The 18,855-nt window shown below is 33.0% G+C and overlaps 1 protein-coding gene across 1 annotated transcript; it reads right to left on the bottom strand.

The window, feature by feature from the left end:
* Window positions 1-5,439: 5,439 nt before the first annotated feature.
* Window positions 5,440-17,807, bottom strand: LOC110104941 (homeobox protein BEL1 homolog). The gene is made up of 5 exons (XM_028697553.1): window positions 17,331-17,807; window positions 16,782-17,232; window positions 13,911-14,266; window positions 12,498-12,558; window positions 5,440-6,362 (listed from the first exon to the last, which is right to left on the bottom strand). The coding sequence occupies exons 2-5, from the start codon at window positions 17,223-17,225 to the stop codon at window positions 5,817-5,819; spliced, it is 1,407 nt and encodes a 468-aa protein (XP_028553386.1). The 5' UTR covers window positions 17,226-17,232; window positions 17,331-17,807; the 3' UTR covers window positions 5,440-5,816.
* Between the last annotated feature and the right edge of the window lie 1,048 nt (window positions 17,808-18,855).

The raw sequence follows: 18,855 nt of genomic DNA, 5'->3' as shown, positions 1-18,855 counted from the left end.
ATAAAGAAAAGAATTTGTTCTATTCCACTTTCCCTTTGCAAATGTAGATGAAATAATGCATGAATATAACTTCCAATGGTTTCCTCTTCATAACTAAGCAAAACTTCAGCCAACAACGAATCATGAAAGCCATGTAAACATTTCGGCAAATGCTACTCAAAGATTATAAGTTTTTTTTTTTTTTTTTTTGAAATGACTATCAACATAACATATAGAAAATCAGATTTGTTCATGCCAACAAAATAAGCCTGCACAACTAAGTTTATAAAACTTGACTAATGGATGACACTTAAAATAAAACTTTGGATGTGAACTAACTCATGTAATTTCTAAGGAAAATACCAACTCATGTTCAACCTTTTTTTTTTTTTTTAATAAGATCTATCATGCATATATACTACATGAGATAAGACTTCAACAACTACACACCATAGAAACAGCATCACCATAATCTATATCAATTATATTTGTCTTTGTTATCACGTTCTTATGATGATTATTACTTGAATTCTATTTTGTTTCTTCAAATTCAATATTTGTCATTAGATATGACTCAGATATAAGAGCAGCACCAAGAAGTTAATCATTAACAAACTCAAGAATCTCGATTCTATGGTAGTTTGGGTAATTCATTAAAAATAATCTCTGGCTATCCCTTTTCCATAGGCTCTCTCCAAGCTCTTAGAACCCGATTCAGAATTCATGATGCATGTCTGATAGCTATTCCATAACAACTTGTGAGCCTGAATATAGAGGATGTCTGGTGCTTTACCTCGTAAAAACAAAACTCAGACTCAAGTAAATGAAAGATATCACACTTCTGAAAACAACCGATTATAGTAAAGCGTGATGAGCTAGTCGATGCCAAATATGGCATTGAAACTTTGGAATGGCAAAATAATAAAGTTAGTAGTAAGAGACCTATCAAATATGATCACACCATAGTCAACTAACTTGTGTAGCCTTCGTAATCTCTCAAATCAAAAGCATAACAAATATTTTAGAAGTTACCACTACATATTTAAGGGTAAACACATAACAAACATATTAAACATAAAATAATGAGTGACACCTGAATTAATAATGTTGTAGAAGTTACCACTACATACTTATTATCACATTGGGGAGGCTCGAGTATCGTGTGTTAATGCATATAATATAACTTGGCTTCTTGTTATCAATTGCTAAAATTCTAACCAGCATCATTGAATAACTTTTTCCCCAGAGACTTGACATTCCTAATGTCCTTTAATGGAGGGTAATGGTAATCCCTTGTCTTGCGCCAAACCATCCACATTTGAGACAAGTGCTTGTGGCTTTATAACATTAATCATTATGAGAAATTTTGCAACTCATGCATAAACAAAATTGAAGGAGCCCCGCCCTTAGTCTTGGGAATAAAAATTAACCTTTGTTGTTGCCATTAAACAGAGGCCTTCCTATGACCTTGTTAGGAAAGTTGACATATTAGATTTGACTCATGTTAAGAAAGATAGAGGTAGACCTAAAAAGACTTGGTTAGAAATTATTAGAAATGATCTTTTTTTATTTGATTTAAATTAGATTTTGACTTTTAACAAGCACAATGGCGAAAAAGGATTCATGTAGCCGATCCCACGTAGTGGGACAAAGGCTTGATGTTGTTGTTGTTGTTGTTTTTGTTTTTGTTGGTCACTATGTTGGGCTTCATATAGTTTTTTGCTGCTCCAATGAATGATGTTTTTTTTTTATGTTTTTAACCACCATCTTTTTAGTCATCTCCAGCCTTCCTTTTTTCTTGATCCTTTCGATCAAGCATCTTCTCCTTATCATATTATCATGAACTTAGTGATTCAAACTATTAGGTCAAGGTGTTATCAAGTAGTTTTTCATAAGAGACATGGCGCTAGGAGTTAACACCCTTGATGGGCACCCAAATGGCCAATCAAGTTAATACTTGATAACTTTGCATCTGATAGCTCTCGCTTTCCACACCTATTACTTTTGACGTCCTCTTCCTCATCTTCCACTTTGTCCTATGCTGACCGGACTCTTGGAGAGATAGCAAATGTTAGAAATGTTTTGTGGGAAATATATGAAATAATAATGGCAGATGCCATGATGTTCATAAAGTAAGATAGCATAACAATGAATATCTTGATAAGCTAACAGTATGTCAATAAGCAATAATATAGAGCCGTTGATAGTGTTAACATGATCATTTGATTGGTCATTTCCTAGGTATTGCTTCCTGGTGAGGTCGTACCTGGGGACTCATAAGGTCTCTGTGCGGACTCCGCACGTAGAGAATCTTCCTGATTGTTGAGTATATGTTGCTTATTTACTGTGTATTTGTACGTAGTAAATACTCAGTTGTGGGTATTTGTTGAGTATTTGGTAAGTTTTTGTTGAGTATTTATTATATTTTGCTGATTTGTTGCGTATTTGTTACTTATTTACTGCGTATTTTAAAATACACAATAAATAAGCAAGAAATACTTAACAATCCGGACGATTCTCTACATCCGGAGTCCGCACAGAATAATTCCCTCCTTGTTACAGGGCTTATACCGACTTAGTGTTGCCAGCACCATTTAGTGAAAGTGTTTTCACTCGAATCTATTGGCTAACTGTAGTATATTTCATTGATTATTCTTTAAACTAGCACCTTTTTTTCTGCAATCACAGAATGTTGTTTGCTCATTCATTTCTTGCTTGTATTAAAAAAAGTAATTGACCATGCTATGATGGCGGTAATATGAAGATTGGCAGACAATTATAATATTAGGCTCAACTCCAGCGTAGTGTCCATTTTTGGTCCCGAGCCATCAGGCTTCAGTGCTATTGCGTTTTAGTCCAACTCTAATGTTTAGAGTAACCTTCCTTTAGGGGTGTCAATTTCGGGTCACGGATCAGGTTCCAGTCAAACCTAAAACTGACCCAATACTATTGGGGTCAACCTGAACGCAACTCGTTCTTGTATACGGGTCAATTTTCTGGGCCCGAACTCGACCTGCTTTAGGTCTAGGTAACCCGACACGGCCCGAATGACCAGTGCCCACAAAAAAACTGCTAGTTTTCGTGTTAAAAAATGGGTCAGTATTCGCTTTTTGGATTCGCTTTTTGGGTCAAAACGGGTTTTTGGGTCAATTTTGAGTTGATTTTTGAAACGGTCGAATTGTGAAACCCGAACCGATCCATTTTGCGTTTGGGTTGACCCTAACCCGGAATTTTCGGTCGGGTTCAAGTCGGGTTTTTGGGTCGTATTAAATATTGACACCCCTACCTTCCTTTGTGGGTGACTTAAACAAAATGGCGGGGAGACAGCTGACATGTTCAAGCGATAACTCAAATATTTTCGAGTGTTCTCTACCTGTTGCTTTTTCCTTTGTGTTACTTTACTAACAGCTACCTTTATTTTTGTTCTTCTTTGACTTTGACTAGCATGATAGAGAGTGGCCATGGAGAAATTATTATGTGCGAAGTCCGGACAAAGAGAACCGTCCGGATTTGCAGCGTATTTACTGAATATTTTTTGCATTGTGTGGTTAATAAACTCCAACAAAGTGATGATTGGATAGGATTGTACATATTTGATAACGTTATTAAAGTTTGAAATACCAATTTTCATCAAGTTGACTCGATTCTTATGGAAGATAGCACAAGCTCACCTCTTAAAACTAGGTTCTTCATCTATATCACTATAGGAAATTCGCTGAATACCGGAGGTATTTCCAGCGATATTTGAGCGCCGGTATTTTCTTTAGATGACGACTTTAACCGAAGGTTTTGCCGCCGTTTGTCAAACCACCAAGAAAACACAACACTTATGTAACTTTTGGAAACCAAGTGATATTTCTCATGAAAATTATTCATTTTGAACAACATCATGCCTTTATTAGAACATGATGAGTGCAAGCTCCATAAATGCTTCATATTAATGCTTATTTTATAACTATTTGTTTTGGGGCTCTCAGCTATTTACCTTGATATTGGGGTTATCATTATTATTAATGATTAGTAAATGGATTGATATTTGAAGATAAAAGAACGTCGGAAAAAGAGTGATGTCTAGCATAATAAATGTCTGGTAGTATATATTAAGAAAGAAATATTTGACTTATTTACAATGAAGTTTTAATATAACATTATCACCCAAAAAAAATTACTAAGTTTATAATCATTATTTAATTCATCAATTATTATGAAATATAATATTTTACTTTAAATTATGTCTTATATATTTTTTATTTCTTATCTTTAATTATTTATATAATAAGATAATATCAATTAATTAATGTAATATATTAATAATAATTAAAAGCATAAAGTATTGTATGAATAATTCCAAATTTTTATGATTAAATTTAAAATTTGTGATGATCCCAATAGAAAAGTATATCCACTTGTATAAAGTAGAAAGATAACACCCATATCATTTAAATTTTTCATATACATAGGTTAAAAGCTCCATTCTTTCTATTTATTTCATGATCATCCACTTTTTTAAATACATATCACTAAAATTTTATATGTTTATACATATAATATTTAAATAATTATATTTACTAAGATAACATCATAAAATCAAAGTTATATAAAAAAAAAGTATGGCAAAATGCATATTTGATTTAAAATCACTATTAATAAGATTTTGATGTGATTTAAAAATTTAGGCGTTATTTGATAAATTTTTAAGAACTTAGATGTTAAATATAAAAATAATATAAGAAATCAATGATTTCTTGAAAAATAAATTGGGTAAGATAATTCTAAATTTGATCAGAACAAAGTTTATATTCATTAAATTTATTCTAAAATAAATAACATAAAATTGATCTAAAAAAAATTCAACCTGATTAACTTCTATTCAGAACTTTCTGCAGAAAATTTTTTCCTTTCTCAATTACCTTTCATTAACTTCTTCAAAATTAGAGAACACAAATTAAATGTTTATTATTAAAAATATCAAATAATAATACCATATCAATATATACTTTCTATATATAAATATATATCAAAACTTAAGGAAGTCACAGTGATATTTTTTCTGTCATTTAAAAATTTGAATGACATTTAGAGTTTAAAAAAATTTTAAATGTTAAATATATAAATAATAAAAAAATTTTAAAAGACATTGGTGTAAATCTCACTATATATAAAAAAAAAAGCAGTACATGTTTATATGTATTTTTTTTGTGAGAACTCTTATTTATAAAAGAGATTATTAAATTGTTTGGTTTTGTGATTGTGAACATCAAAAACATAATTATTGTTTACATATGTGCAATACTGTACTTTTAATGTTCACAGTTAAAAAACCGAATGGTTCTCTGCATCCGAGCTCGGCACGTAATAATATCTCCAACCATAGAGGTTTGAAATCTGCATTGATCATTTCTATAATTCCATCAGCTTCATGAGATAACATAAGCATTATCTAGATGGAATATTGTTTGATTAGAAAAAATTTGAAATCCCACAGAACAAATATATTCAAAAATTCAAATGAAATAAACTAAACAAACAAAGCAACAAACAACTACTATAGACACCCAACTACATGCACTCCACTTCTACTCCCAAAAAATAATAATAATAATAATCAAATCAGAATATCTTGAGCCAAATTAAGATGAAAATGGCTATATTTTTCTAAATTTTGATTTTTTTTCACAGAAGAGTTGATGGATAGAGAAATTGTTCTTCATCCCAATTTGACTCAGAGTACTCTGCCCTAAATTTTGTATCATATCCAAATCCCAATCTGTTACTTATTGAATACACCAATTTCCATTTCCATCAAACTTTAAGTACTTACTAAAATCCTCTCCAAATTAAGCCCAGCCGGCTCTCTGCCCGCCCAAGTCTTGCAGCAACTGCCCTCTCATCAAGCTCCTGTAAGTAGGCTTCTGCGCCTCGCCGTCGATCATGGAGAATTGCTGATTATTCGCCGGCGAAAACGAGAAGCCACCACCGTCGTGGCGGCTGCTACCTCCATTGTGATGCTGCAAGCCAAGCGTTAGGGAGACTCCATTGCCGCTGTAGCTTTGGCCGCTGCATTCGCTATAGGAAGAGAAATCGAAGTCCGCTACACCGAAATGCTCTGTTCTCTGCACCTGATTTTGGTAGTTGTGGAAGCTTCTCTGATTCGAATGGTCTCGGCGGTCGGCGTTGATGATGGAGTTGAGGGAGTCCGGGTCGGTGAGCAGTTTGGCCGGCTCTTTGGGATCAGTGGAGAAGCTAGGGTTAGGGTTCCGATTGTCTTGTTGGGCTGGGCGGGTTGGGTTAGCAAGCTCGTCCTCCTTGGTTTCTTCCAAGTATATCTCTTCGATCATTGGCTTCCATAGCCTCACCCTTGCGTTGATGAACCAATTGGTAACCTGCAAGTACAAGTACTGTTTTTAGCTTGTTGCTATTTCGTATAGGCCATTTTTAGGGTTTTTTATTTATAATTAATACTAATGCTGCGTATTTCAAATTTTTTAATTAAAATTTGATAAACTATCATAATAAAAAATAACTTATTATTTCCCAAAATTACAACTCCCTTATTAGCTCATATTTAACCATTTGAATCGCACTATAAATTATTACTATTTAAAATATAGCTAATTTGTCATAATTAATAATTTTTTTGGAACATTTAAATCAATTAAGACAAATTCACACACATCACATACGTAGGATTCAAACCTAAGACCTCTTGAAAAATGTTGGATGCTAACGATAATGTGTGTTAATATTGGTCGATGGTTGATGTTGAGTAATAGCGATAGTGGATGTTGATATGGGTGGACGACTAATTTTGGATAATTCTGACAGTGGACATTAATATTGGTGGATTACCAATGTTTCATGGTAGTGATGATAGATGATTAAGTTAGTCAATGACCAAGATTAGATAGAGTTTGAGTATCCTTAATGAATCCCAAAATTCGCACTTGAAATATTTTCCTAGATGTATATAAATAAGATTTATTTATGAACTTTAACAGTAGACATTCCAACCATTTCTAAAAAGGAGAAACTTAGGTACTTCTGCAAATGATCTAAGGCTTTATTTAGGATATTTTTATATCATTATTTTTTCTCTATTTTCAAGAGATTTTTGTGCTAAAAAGTAACTTTACAAAGCATTAAGAATAACGTCCCAAATGAAGCCTAAATATGTATCCATTGATTATTTATATGCTTTGGACATTTCTATGCATTAGGGTTATTTGATTGCAAGTATTTAGGATCCCAACGCATTTCATATACAATATAAATTAGGTACATTGCTTTCTTAAGGTTGTTTGATTGAATGTTGAATAAAGCTATGGTTTTTATTTTTTGTGTTTGATTGGATGTAAAGTAAAAAAGAAAATATATGGTATGAACGTCGAGGTGAGGACGAGCATTGAACATTGCGGTTGTAGTGCAAGTGCAGTATTGGCTCAATGTGGGGAGGTCATGACCATGTGTAGTGTGGGGAGGTCACAATCAAAGTAGTGTAAGGAGATCACATCAAGGTCAAGCATAGGAGATCTAGGGTAGATTCAAGCTATAATTATTAAGGTCGTTATCGTAGATGTTGAGGTTGAGGTTGCTAGCAAGAGTGAGATTAAGGCTTCGTTTGGGATGGCTTTCTTGTTGCTTCTTAAAGCTGCTTTCGAGTACAAAAATTTTAATTTTTGTACTAGAAAGCAGCTTTAAGAAGCAGCAAGAAAGTCATCCCAAACAAAGCCTAAGTGTCAAGATCATCGGTAGAATCCATGAAGAATGAGAGTAGATTCAACATTGTTGTTGGCACTAGATAATGGGGTGCAAGGGAGGGTGTGTGAGACAAGGCATTCCAAATTCACTCAATTCAAATGAATTGAGAATAAATAGAAAAAAGGCTGATAGGGATATTTCAAATTTCTTAAAATTTTTCTTCATAACAATGACATTTGAATTTAATTTATATCACTTTAGCAAAGCCTATAAGTTTCATATCATTCTTAAAGACATTTGAAGGGTTTAGTCTTCTCTTGCGAGTAAATTCTAAATGATCATAGATTCTTTGGAATAAAGTCTATCACCTATCACACATAATTTGATTTTTGCAAATATTCCAAAATCATGCCATTATTGGAGATATTTCTTCATTGATTACCAACTTTGATAATCTATTGTAACTAGTGCATTTATTGTAAATGGTCAATTTTTTTTTTTATATAGGATTATTTCTATTCTCTTAGTTCATTTTAAGATTTTTGGAGTGGTTTTCGTTGTCTTCAAAATATTTTTGTTGAGTTATTGAACATAATTTCTTGCTCAAAATTTTTTTGAAAAGCAAGGCAATGCTATTTTTTTATTTTAAGAAAATTTATTTCTCTCGAGATATGAAGATGGACGTCTAATTTGACAATTTATGGAAGACTACAATAAATGAAAAAATAATGTAGTTTTTAGTATTTAAATTATGTATTAGGCAGATTTCATGATAAACTTTATTGTAATATCAAATTCTTTCCAATTTAATTCTTGATTATTAACATAAACTCCAATTCTTGGGAGTGATATGTATAGGCATACATATTTGTTAGCCTGGTTAGAGAGTTGTAATTATTTTTGCAGTAAACTCTTTTTTTGTTAATAATTTGGCTTAACAAGTAATAAAATGATCCATGATTCTCTAAATTGGATATTTCATTTAATAAATATTAATTTTTTTAATGAAATTTTGTATTTCTCCTTAGCTTCAAAAAATTATTGTCATGCTTTAATAGAAATACTTATTTGAATTTCAATCGGATTATAGTACTATTGGAGGTGATAAGAGTGAATAGAAGTTTTTTAGGATTTATCATTTTGAGAAGACTAAACCCTTTAGACGTCTTTGAAATTGACATGAAACCTATATATTTTCTTAAAGTGGTATAACTTCATATTGTTGCAGCTAGATATTTTACCAACTTTGGCAAGTTAATATTTCCCTTAGTTCAAGTAGAGTAGATTTGATCTATTGGTTTGTGGAGTAGGACAATTGTTTTTCAATAAATCATAAAATAATAAGCCTTTATAGGGGATATTCTAGATAATGACAATTGCATGTCCTCTTGAGGTCCATATATTATAGAGCTCTCATAGATGTCTTTAGATAAATATAATTTAATATATATACCTGTTGCGTCCAGGAGTATTCGCGGCGGTAGAGAAATATCATATTTAGCGTCTTAGCATTGTACGAAAATTCGGCACGCAATCAGATAAGGAAAGAGGGTCTAGCATTTATGAGACACCAAGATTTTTACGTGGAAAACCCCTGTAAAAGGGGGAAAAACCACAGGGCCTAGCCCAGTTTGAATGAATCCACTAGTATTTGCAGTCGATTACAAATGGGGCCCTTCCTTGGGAGAAGGCCTTAGCTTGATGTACATCTTATGGAGTACATTACATGATGTAAATACAAAGAGCTACTATCAATGTATTCGTTTTGTTAGAAGGACTGCAGTCGGCGGGCGACGTAGGTCAGGAGGACCGTAGTCAGCTGGCGACTGAGGACTGTAGTCGGCGGGCGACGTAAGTCAGGAGGACCGTAGTCGGCGGGCGACGGAGGTCGGAAAGACTGTAGTCGACGGGCGACATAAGTCAGGAGGACCGTATTCAACGGGCGACGGATGTCGGAAAGCCTGTAGTCGGCGGGCGATGTAAGTCAGGAGGACCGTAGTCGGCTGGCGACGGAGGTCGGAAGGACTGTAGTCTGACGACGAAGATCAGTAGGACAGCGTCAGATAGAAGTCCAACAATGGAAAGAAATGCATCTTCTCATAGATGTCCAGTGAAGTTCGATAATCGGTAGAAGTCTGGCATCGGGTAGAGACTTGGCGAAGAGTGAAGGCCCGACGTCGGGTAGAAGTCCGACGTCTGTTGGTGGCAGAGGAGAAATCCGGGCTCCCTTGGGCGGAGTTTCGGCGTCAGGAGGGAACTCTGTCGTTAAATGAGAAGAATTTCAGCATCACGTGGAAGTTGTGCAAATTCCCGGCGTTTCCTGAAAATCCGGCAGAGTTCCGGCATCTTCAGGCGGCAGGAAGAGCTCCGGCGGTGGTCGAGGAGGTGAGGAATCTCCTTTTCCCCTTTCTCCTCTTCTTCTTCTCTCTCTTCACTTGAGCCCCCTTTGTGTAGAATGAGGGCTCTATTTATAGTTTTTCTGGAGTGGCATATCCCGTAAATAGGCGTGAGATCAAGGGCGAACAGGGAGTGGTTTCAATGGACGGCCGATATCGAATCCTTTGATCATGCATCGTTCGTTGGACATTTGAAGGCCTGAATGATGTCTGAATTCGATGATCTTGGGCTCGTTGGATTCGTCTCGTCGAGCCGCTCGATTCGGGTATAAGCTCGTCAAAATCGGAGACCGTTTGGTAACTCAAATTGCGGTTTGAATCTTCCAACAGCGCTTTGAACCCTCGATTCGGACTCATTTGGACTTGGATTGGGTTGATCTTGGTGTCGTTGGGTTTGTATTTCCGAGACGCTCAGTTTGATTGTAAGCTCGCTGATATCAGAGTTCATATGCTCCCGAAATTAATTTTTGAAGTTTCCAACTAGCTTTTGTCTCGAGATTTGTGCCCGATCAAGATAATTTTGAGATGACGTATCAATACCTTTGTGCTTTCTTGGGGACTCATGAATAAGGATATTTTTGTTTATTGCATGCACTCCAAGAATACATGCAATAATTGGTCATCATAGTGAATTTTTATTAATGAAGGTGTGGATGTAGAGATAAGTCTTTAGCCTATGGTAGAAGATAATTGCTTAAGCATCTTCAAGTTGGTAGTATTATATCTATAATAGAGGAAGATTGAATCTAAAAATACTTTGATATGATGGTCCTCGATAATAGGATTTATATAGAAAACATAGAATATAAATATATATGAGATTCCTCCATATAACAAATGCATATAGTCTTCAAACAAGAACTATGAACAACTTCATTAATAGAGTTCCTTTAGTTAGGAGTTGAATAAGCGACAATTTAACCTGATTGCATGAAAGGGTTCTTAAAAGGATGGAACCTTCCTGAATAATTACTAGTGGGGGCCCTATTTAACTCTTAGTTTCCTCCAAAGATTCTAAATTAGCATTCCCTATGTGATTTTTTAGATAAGTTGAGACCTTATATAACACTTGCTCTCATGGGTTACTTATAGAGAGGGCAATATCCATTATTAGGTGTATTTTTTTTCTTTGAAATTGATGCACTTTTCATAACATTTTTTATATTTTTAGAAATTATTTATCATTATTTAAGTTTTTTGGTCTATATATTATGATGCCCTCTTAAACAAGTTTTATGGAGAATCTTAACTAATACTAGATACTCTCTAGACTCTAAGCTTCTAAATGGTGTGGCCTCCACTGATTTTTTAAATTGTGGAGTTCCCATAAGAATTATAAGCATAAATGAGATTTTCTTGAAATTTTCTTATAGAATTTATCCGAGCTATATGTAGGAACACTTGAAAATTTTATACTTTAGTTAAAATCTCTTTAACTATAACGAATCTTGAATACTAACATGGGCATTCTCTTGTACTGCAAACTATCTAGGATCTCGAACTAGCTGTCAATAACAAATATAACCACCTTATTTTTATGCTACTTTCAATGAAGAGAGGTTGCCTTGAGTTCTTAGTGGATGGTAGTGTGAAGGAGTTGCTTGACTACAATTATGTTTGGGAAGTTTGGATGAATAACCTTTTGAAGTTACAATCAAGGATGTCCCTAATCATGATAATTTATAGTCTGATAAATTGATGAATATTAGAATATTTGCATTTGTAAAGAAAAATCTTATAATCTTAACATTCTATGAAAAATCATTCATACATATAAAAAAATTGAAGAAGTACATATAAGACGCAAGATCTCTCATATATGTTTAAAGTTTTGAAAGAATAAAACATCATAAATCCTAACTCATTTGAAACATTTTGATTAATATAAATTAAAGTTTATGACGAGTGCCCTTCTCATAATCTGAGAAGAAGTTAATAAAACTTAATTGATATAAACCATCAAATATGACTTATATTGTTGTATCAAGAAAGTTCTCATATTATCATCAAGTGATGATGTATGATTGTTTTGGCTAAAGATCTAATGACATCAAAAATGAGTTTCAAATATTGATGGTTGGATATTGACCATTAGCTAGCTAGTATTGAGCAATGAACAAAGATTAATGACAAAAGTTGAGCGATTGTAAGTCGTTAGCTTAGCAATTTTCTTCCGTGAAGAACTGAGTTTCTTCGCCTTGAATATGTTACTTTCCCAAAAAAAAATTATGACAAAATTAAATCTTGCAGGTTGTTTTCTTTAGCGATTCATCAAGCAATTACAGTCACACAAGTGGCATTGCTCATTTTCTTTCTTAAGTTTGTAACGTACTCATTTAAAACATTTAAGAAAATGGAGCACTGGTAGGAATAAAAAATCAATGCTGACATGCTCTGAAGGAGAAGTCTATGACGTCGACGTACCTGGTTTCTGGAGAGCCCGGTTTGCCTCGCTAATATATGCTTATCAACATCGCTTGGGTACCTGCAAGTAGTCATCTTTTATTCATTATTTCATCAGTATTTACTATGCAGTTGCAGCAGAAAGCGATTAATTAATATTTCCTCAAGTCATATCGTAAAATACAAGAAAATATGAAAGATTTCACCGCATATTAAACCAGCGACTCCTTTAGTTTTCACGTGAGAAATTGAGGCTTCATTTGAGATAATAATATTTCTCATTATTTTTTTTACTGTTTTTAGAATATTTTTTAACAAAAAAGTTACTATGGAAAACAATAAAAAAAATTCTCATATGAATTTTTTTTTTTTGGGGCACCTTTCTTAATGTGTTCTAAACCATTTCCTATTATAAAAAATATTAATTTTAAAATTTCTTAACTAAAAAATAGCTTTTGAAAGTAATAAAAAAATTTGTTGTAGAAGAATGCTAAATTAAGGTTTTATTTGGGACTGCTTTCTTATATTGTTTCTTAAAATAATATTTTAGTATAAAAAATTAATTATTTTTACTAAAAAATTGCTTTAAGAAAGCGGTCTCAAATGAAATCTAAATAGCCATATAAATATAAATCGAGGTGAAGATGCTGCGTCAATACAATAAATGTAGTGTCCTGCTTTTATATTCATATAATTAAGAGGAATGCCTTTGTATGAACAAAACTTGCCATATTTTTATATGTAACTATATTTATGACGCATCTAATACATATACCGGCAGATAAAATGTCATTATCATATATATCTTTTATAAATTAAAAAAATAAAGATAATTTTGAAATATATGGACTCCAAGTGCATTCCTATTATAAATAATTGAGTATTTATTTAAGAAACAACTCACCCAACAGCCACCCAAATATGTAGTGATCATTCATTAATTGAGAAAAAAAATTATGTCAAATATCATAATATAGATTATATTAGAAGGGACTTGAAGTCTTTTTTTTTTCTTTTTTCTTTTTTTGAGATTGATGAAATATATGTTTTTGATCTCAAATTAAATTTAATAATTTTTAAATATATCAAAATATAATAGTACAATTTTTTATCATAGCACAATCCATACGCATCTGGTTGTTTGTATGAATAGCATGGATCAATCAATGTAGATGGTGCCATCGTATAGTTATGCAAATGAGGGTTGTTGAGTGGTCCCTTAGTTTTATTTGGCTCAAAAAACTGAGAAATAATCACGTACGGTTACCGGATATTTCGGAGGCAAATCAGTATTCGCCACGTCACCTCCTACACAACAAAATAGTGACATGACGAGTCCTGATTCGCCTCCGGATGCGTCCGATAACCATACATAATAATTTCGTCACAAAATGAATGAATATTAACTACTCTATAAATTTGAGTTATAATTACAATATGATTAAATAATATATAAGGCCTCGCTGAGGCCGCCATGGCGGCTGATCCATAAAAATTCCTCCTTGTTGAAACGCCTTCTGCTGTCTAACGCAGAACTGGTCGATCAGCTTCAGCCTCGGCGTCTCCCCTCTGCTTATTCCTCGCGCTGCAATTGGATCTCTCTCTGCTATCGCGTTCATCGTCGCCTGCATTTGCTCTACAATACCATCTCTCAAGCTTCGGAAATGCCTCGACATAGCCTTCGACGCCAGTGCAAGATACACCGTCGCCGCACCTTCGCCGGCTGCCGATTCGAACGACGAAGCCACCGCCGCCATTTGCTCGCAGTATTTTTTATACTTCCCGTCTACCTTTTGTCATGAAGCAATAACATGATGGGTTATTATAACTGATCTTAATAAAAAAAACAGTGATGAAAAAATATTATTTACTAGCATTTTCATTGAGGAATTCTTATAAATTATGAATCATATGATTTTCTCATTGAAATGGTTAACAGCAAGTTAATTAATATATAATTTAAAATTAATAAAAAATATAGTTTATTTGGGATGAGACTAATTTTCGATGTTAATTATAAATTCAGCATTGAAAAATTACTCATCTATATACAATAGAATAATTTAAAATAAAAAGAGAGCAAAATAAAGATAGGATAGAGGGAGTTAATGAGTTGAGTAGAGCTTGGTCACCTATGATAATTTGAGCTTGAGATTGATTAATTAATTGAGTTCAAACTCTAGCTTAATTTGAGAAATTTTACTCAACACACGAGCACTGTGTTGATTTCCATCTTCTAAGGCTTGTTGTATTCCAAAATGATTCAATTAGGACAAGATTATCAATGAATTTGAGATGCAAAATCTTTGACCTAAGAGGTTGCTCATGTTTTCTACACATACTTAGGAGGATGCAAAATCTTTGATGACACTTCTCAATGGAGCCGAGCTCTTTTAACGCAAGGTGAGTATGATGTGGAACATCTTAGTTATATCTTATCTTAGGTTTAGTTTATTTAGTTTGTTACATGTTTTCTAGAAGGTTCAATGGATAGCTTATAAATATAGTTATTGTACTAGGGAGAAGGGATGAAGAATATGATATTTGGAGCTTTTAAGCTTGTGTTGGTTTCTTGATATATTTTGTATCCTTTCTAGAAGATCCATTTCTTCCACCGGTCGACTACATTAGTTAGGAATGACTCAAGCATGATCGATTAACTAATCAAGTTCAACTCTTGTGATGTTTATCTGACCAAGCCTAATAAGTTAGCTCACAAGTGTATTTGACTTAGTTACCCTCCTAATAAAGATAAGAAATTTTGTTTTTAAATAGCATTTTCTGTTATTTTTAATATTTAAAATTTCAAGCAAGAAGAAAATGTTCTCATCTATCTAAGAACTTAAGACTCTTGGATGAGAGGTTTTACTCCTCTTTCTATAATTTTAAATATTAAAAAACAAAGAATAGTTGCATGCCACTCAATGTGTGATAGAACTAACAAAATCTATTTAAGATATTTTGTATGAGAGTGACATTAAGATTTGAAAATATTATTATTATATTCTTTTTAAATTGCTTTTATTAAAAAAATATCAAAAGATAAAATAAAATTTCCAGGCCTTTATTCAAAATGATATGCTTATAAGTTTTAATATCTATGTAGATTTCTAAAATCATTTAAAATCATTATTTGAGTATATATTTATGTTGTTCTTTATATGATTTGAGTAATGCTTTACTCACCAAAATATTCAAAACTTGGAATACACATATTACATACTAGAAATTATATAGTTCAATCTATCATGTAATGGAAAATATTCCTATATCTCATATGCACTCATGGTGTGGTATTTTTTAGTGAATAAAACAAGAAGAAATCCACAATATGAACATTTTAATCATTTTTATTATTTATCTTGGAATGCATCTTATTCACATTAACTCATAATAAAAAATTCATAAAGATATTAAATTTCATGTTTTATATATTTATTTATTTATTCCTCCTTCCCTTTAATCAATGAAATAAGTAGGTTGGTAAATCTGTACTATTACATGCAATCATGAAATTTATTTTTAAATCAAAATTTAAATAAGTCAATTAAAAAATAATTATTATTATCTCCTAAATTTAATGACACTCTGAATGATAATTTTTTTTTTTAAAAAAAATTTGTTATATCATATTTTTATAATTGTTTTAAAATTACATTTTCTTTAATTTTGCATATATATATAATGCATATGACACTATGATCTTGTTGTTATGGGCTTTAACTTTTAGATTTCGTTTAGTACGATTTTCTTATTGATTCTTAAAACAGATTTTTAATATAAAAATTTAAATATTTATACTAAAAATCGTTTTTAAGAAGTGGTAAGAGAATAGTCCCAAACAAGCCTTACTATGAAGATTATTTTTTAATTTCTAATGTTTATAATTAAATGCCTTTAATGCAGCACAACAAATAATAATAATAATAATAATAATAATATAGAGATTTCCTAATGACCACTCGCTTTTCACTTACCTCACTTTCTATTTTTTTTACTGTACTGTATATAGCTATATTGTTTTTTTGCCCTCCGCTGCTCAACGCATCTACCGTCATAGCAAGGAGACGATTAATATTTAATAGCACTGCGATCCTATGAAAGGCAAAAGGAATAGAGGTTTCTAAAAGTAAATAGAATCCCTGAAACAGTAATATGTACTTTCATCGGCTCAACTGAACAGTTATGGCAGCTCTTCCACCATTATTGCGCCCCCTCGAACTCAACTCTACTTTCATCTTTCTCCGAACTTTTAATATAGAGAAGCAAGAAAAAATGAAAAAAAAAAAAAAATCTGAAACTCACCTCTTCGAGCATACTCAGCAGGTTAGCCTTTCTCTTTTGTAGCTCTAGTATGTGGAGAGACTTGAGTGAATGGTCCCGCAGAGAGGCGGAGGAAGCAGTTCCTCCTCCCACTAACCTTCTACTCTGTGACTTCTGCTTTGAACTTCTTATGAACCCTCCAAGGTTGCAGAACTCGTTGAGCAGCTCCTGCGCTGCAAATACGTACTTGGAAAGCTTCAATCTTTGGCTTCCGGTAACTACTGTTTGCGCAGAAATGAACTTCCCATCATTAAAGAAGAAGTTTTGCTGCGGAGAAGAAACAATTGAAGGGAAATCAACAGCTGAAGTTGCCTGCAAGCTGTAAAGATCATGGCTTTCGTATCCCTGCATCCTGAAATTGCCTCCTAATGAGAAGCCAGAGTAGCCCATAGCTGCAGCTGGCTGGCCGTGAAGCTCTCGATCCATTAATACTCTAAACCGGTGATTAATTTAAGATGGAAAAATTAAATAACAGATCATAAGATCAGAGACTTTCATGTAGAAGCAACAAGCTATAAGTTTGAAACTTACCAGCTAATTTCGATCTGTTCTTATAAGTAGTGAAAGAGAATTAATTCCCTATCCTATAAGTTTGGTTGATCTTTCACTATGAGGGGTGACCACTTGAGGCCGGGTCATGGCAGGGTGCATAGAGCGGCTTTTAATTATTGTTTTGCTTTTGCTGACATGAAGAGGGTGGAGTGGTTCATCAGGGATTAGCAGAAATCCTTATCTCCTGAATTTCTTTCCCTGACTTTAGTTGATCCTCTTTGATTCTGCTTCGTCCTTGCAAGCTTTGTCAGATTGGCTTCTGCTGCTCCTGCTCCGATTGCTGCTCGAAAGAAGGCATGCAGATACTGACTTGTTTAATTCTTGGGGATTGAGAGAGAGAAAAGACGAAGTGGGAGGGGCAACAGTGGAGTGGATGGAACTGGAAAATATTTCAGAGATGGTGAATGGCTTCGTCTAAAGAGAGAGAAGAAATAGCCTTTGTGGTGTGGTCCTCCCTTTGGAAGCATTTCAATTAAAAGGGACATGGGACCGCATTCGGAAGAAATATTTATATTATCTAATAATTTAATGAGTATTAAGTTAATAATTGTAGGGGCTAGTGGGCGTGTAGGCCATAGCCATAAATTTTTAGTTTTTTTACCTCTAAAAGGAAGGTCTAGATTTTGATTTCTTAGAAAATATCTACATAAAATTTTATAATCACTAGAAAATTTTTTTGGGACATTTAGGTCATTTAAGTCAAACTCATACACAAAGTCTCAAACTCAATACATCTTTATTCGAAGCCTAAGCTCTGAACCAACATGCCAAAGTGAGTTGTGTATTAATTGAAATTTGCTCTATCAAGATATTAGCAATATTTTAAAAGAAAATTTTATTTTATAGATTGATAAAATTTTAATTAAAATATTTAGAGTCAGCCTATATTGAATCCTGACATTATAAACTGCTATTCCCTCTTCATTAGTAACAATATCACTCTTTGTTAGAGGATTGATTTGATTGGAGTTTCGTATGTGACAGCTTTTTTTTTGCTTTTTAAAACAACTATTTAGTTAAAAAAATTTTGAATTAAAGTTTTTTTATTAGAAAATTGCTTTAAAAAATAATAAGAAAGCAGTACTGAACGAAGCCAGAGCAGAAGATTGAAAATTACCAAGTATTTGACTTGATGGTAATTATAATGAATTAGGAGTAAACTAATGTGATAGTAATAAATATTGAGAATTTGGTGTCAATGTATAAATAAACATGATTTCACATATATGTTTATAATTAGAGATTTGATATCGATATCATTTGTGGATGTGCCAACTCATTGAGGTAAAATAATGCTGAATGCTTTCCTTTAAGTAGTTGAGAACTCTTAATTTTCTTCATGAATATTTTCAGCTTTAATGAATACTTTCTTCACCAAAAGGGTAATCATTGTGATAGTAATCAACACTGCTCCATACTTTCAAATAATTTTTCTCAAATTAGGATAATTTTCTTGGTAACTTAACTTGAGTCCCCCAAAATTTTCCTAGGGGTGTCAATATTT

Source organism: Dendrobium catenatum, unplaced genomic scaffold (genome assembly GCF_001605985.2).
Source record: "Dendrobium catenatum unplaced genomic scaffold, ASM160598v2 fragScaff_scaffold_113, whole genome shotgun sequence".
Classification (NCBI taxonomy): Eukaryota; Viridiplantae; Streptophyta; class Magnoliopsida; order Asparagales; family Orchidaceae; genus Dendrobium; species Dendrobium catenatum.
Note: the sequence above shows the minus strand (reverse complement) of the source record. Positions and strands in the feature narration are given on the sequence as shown.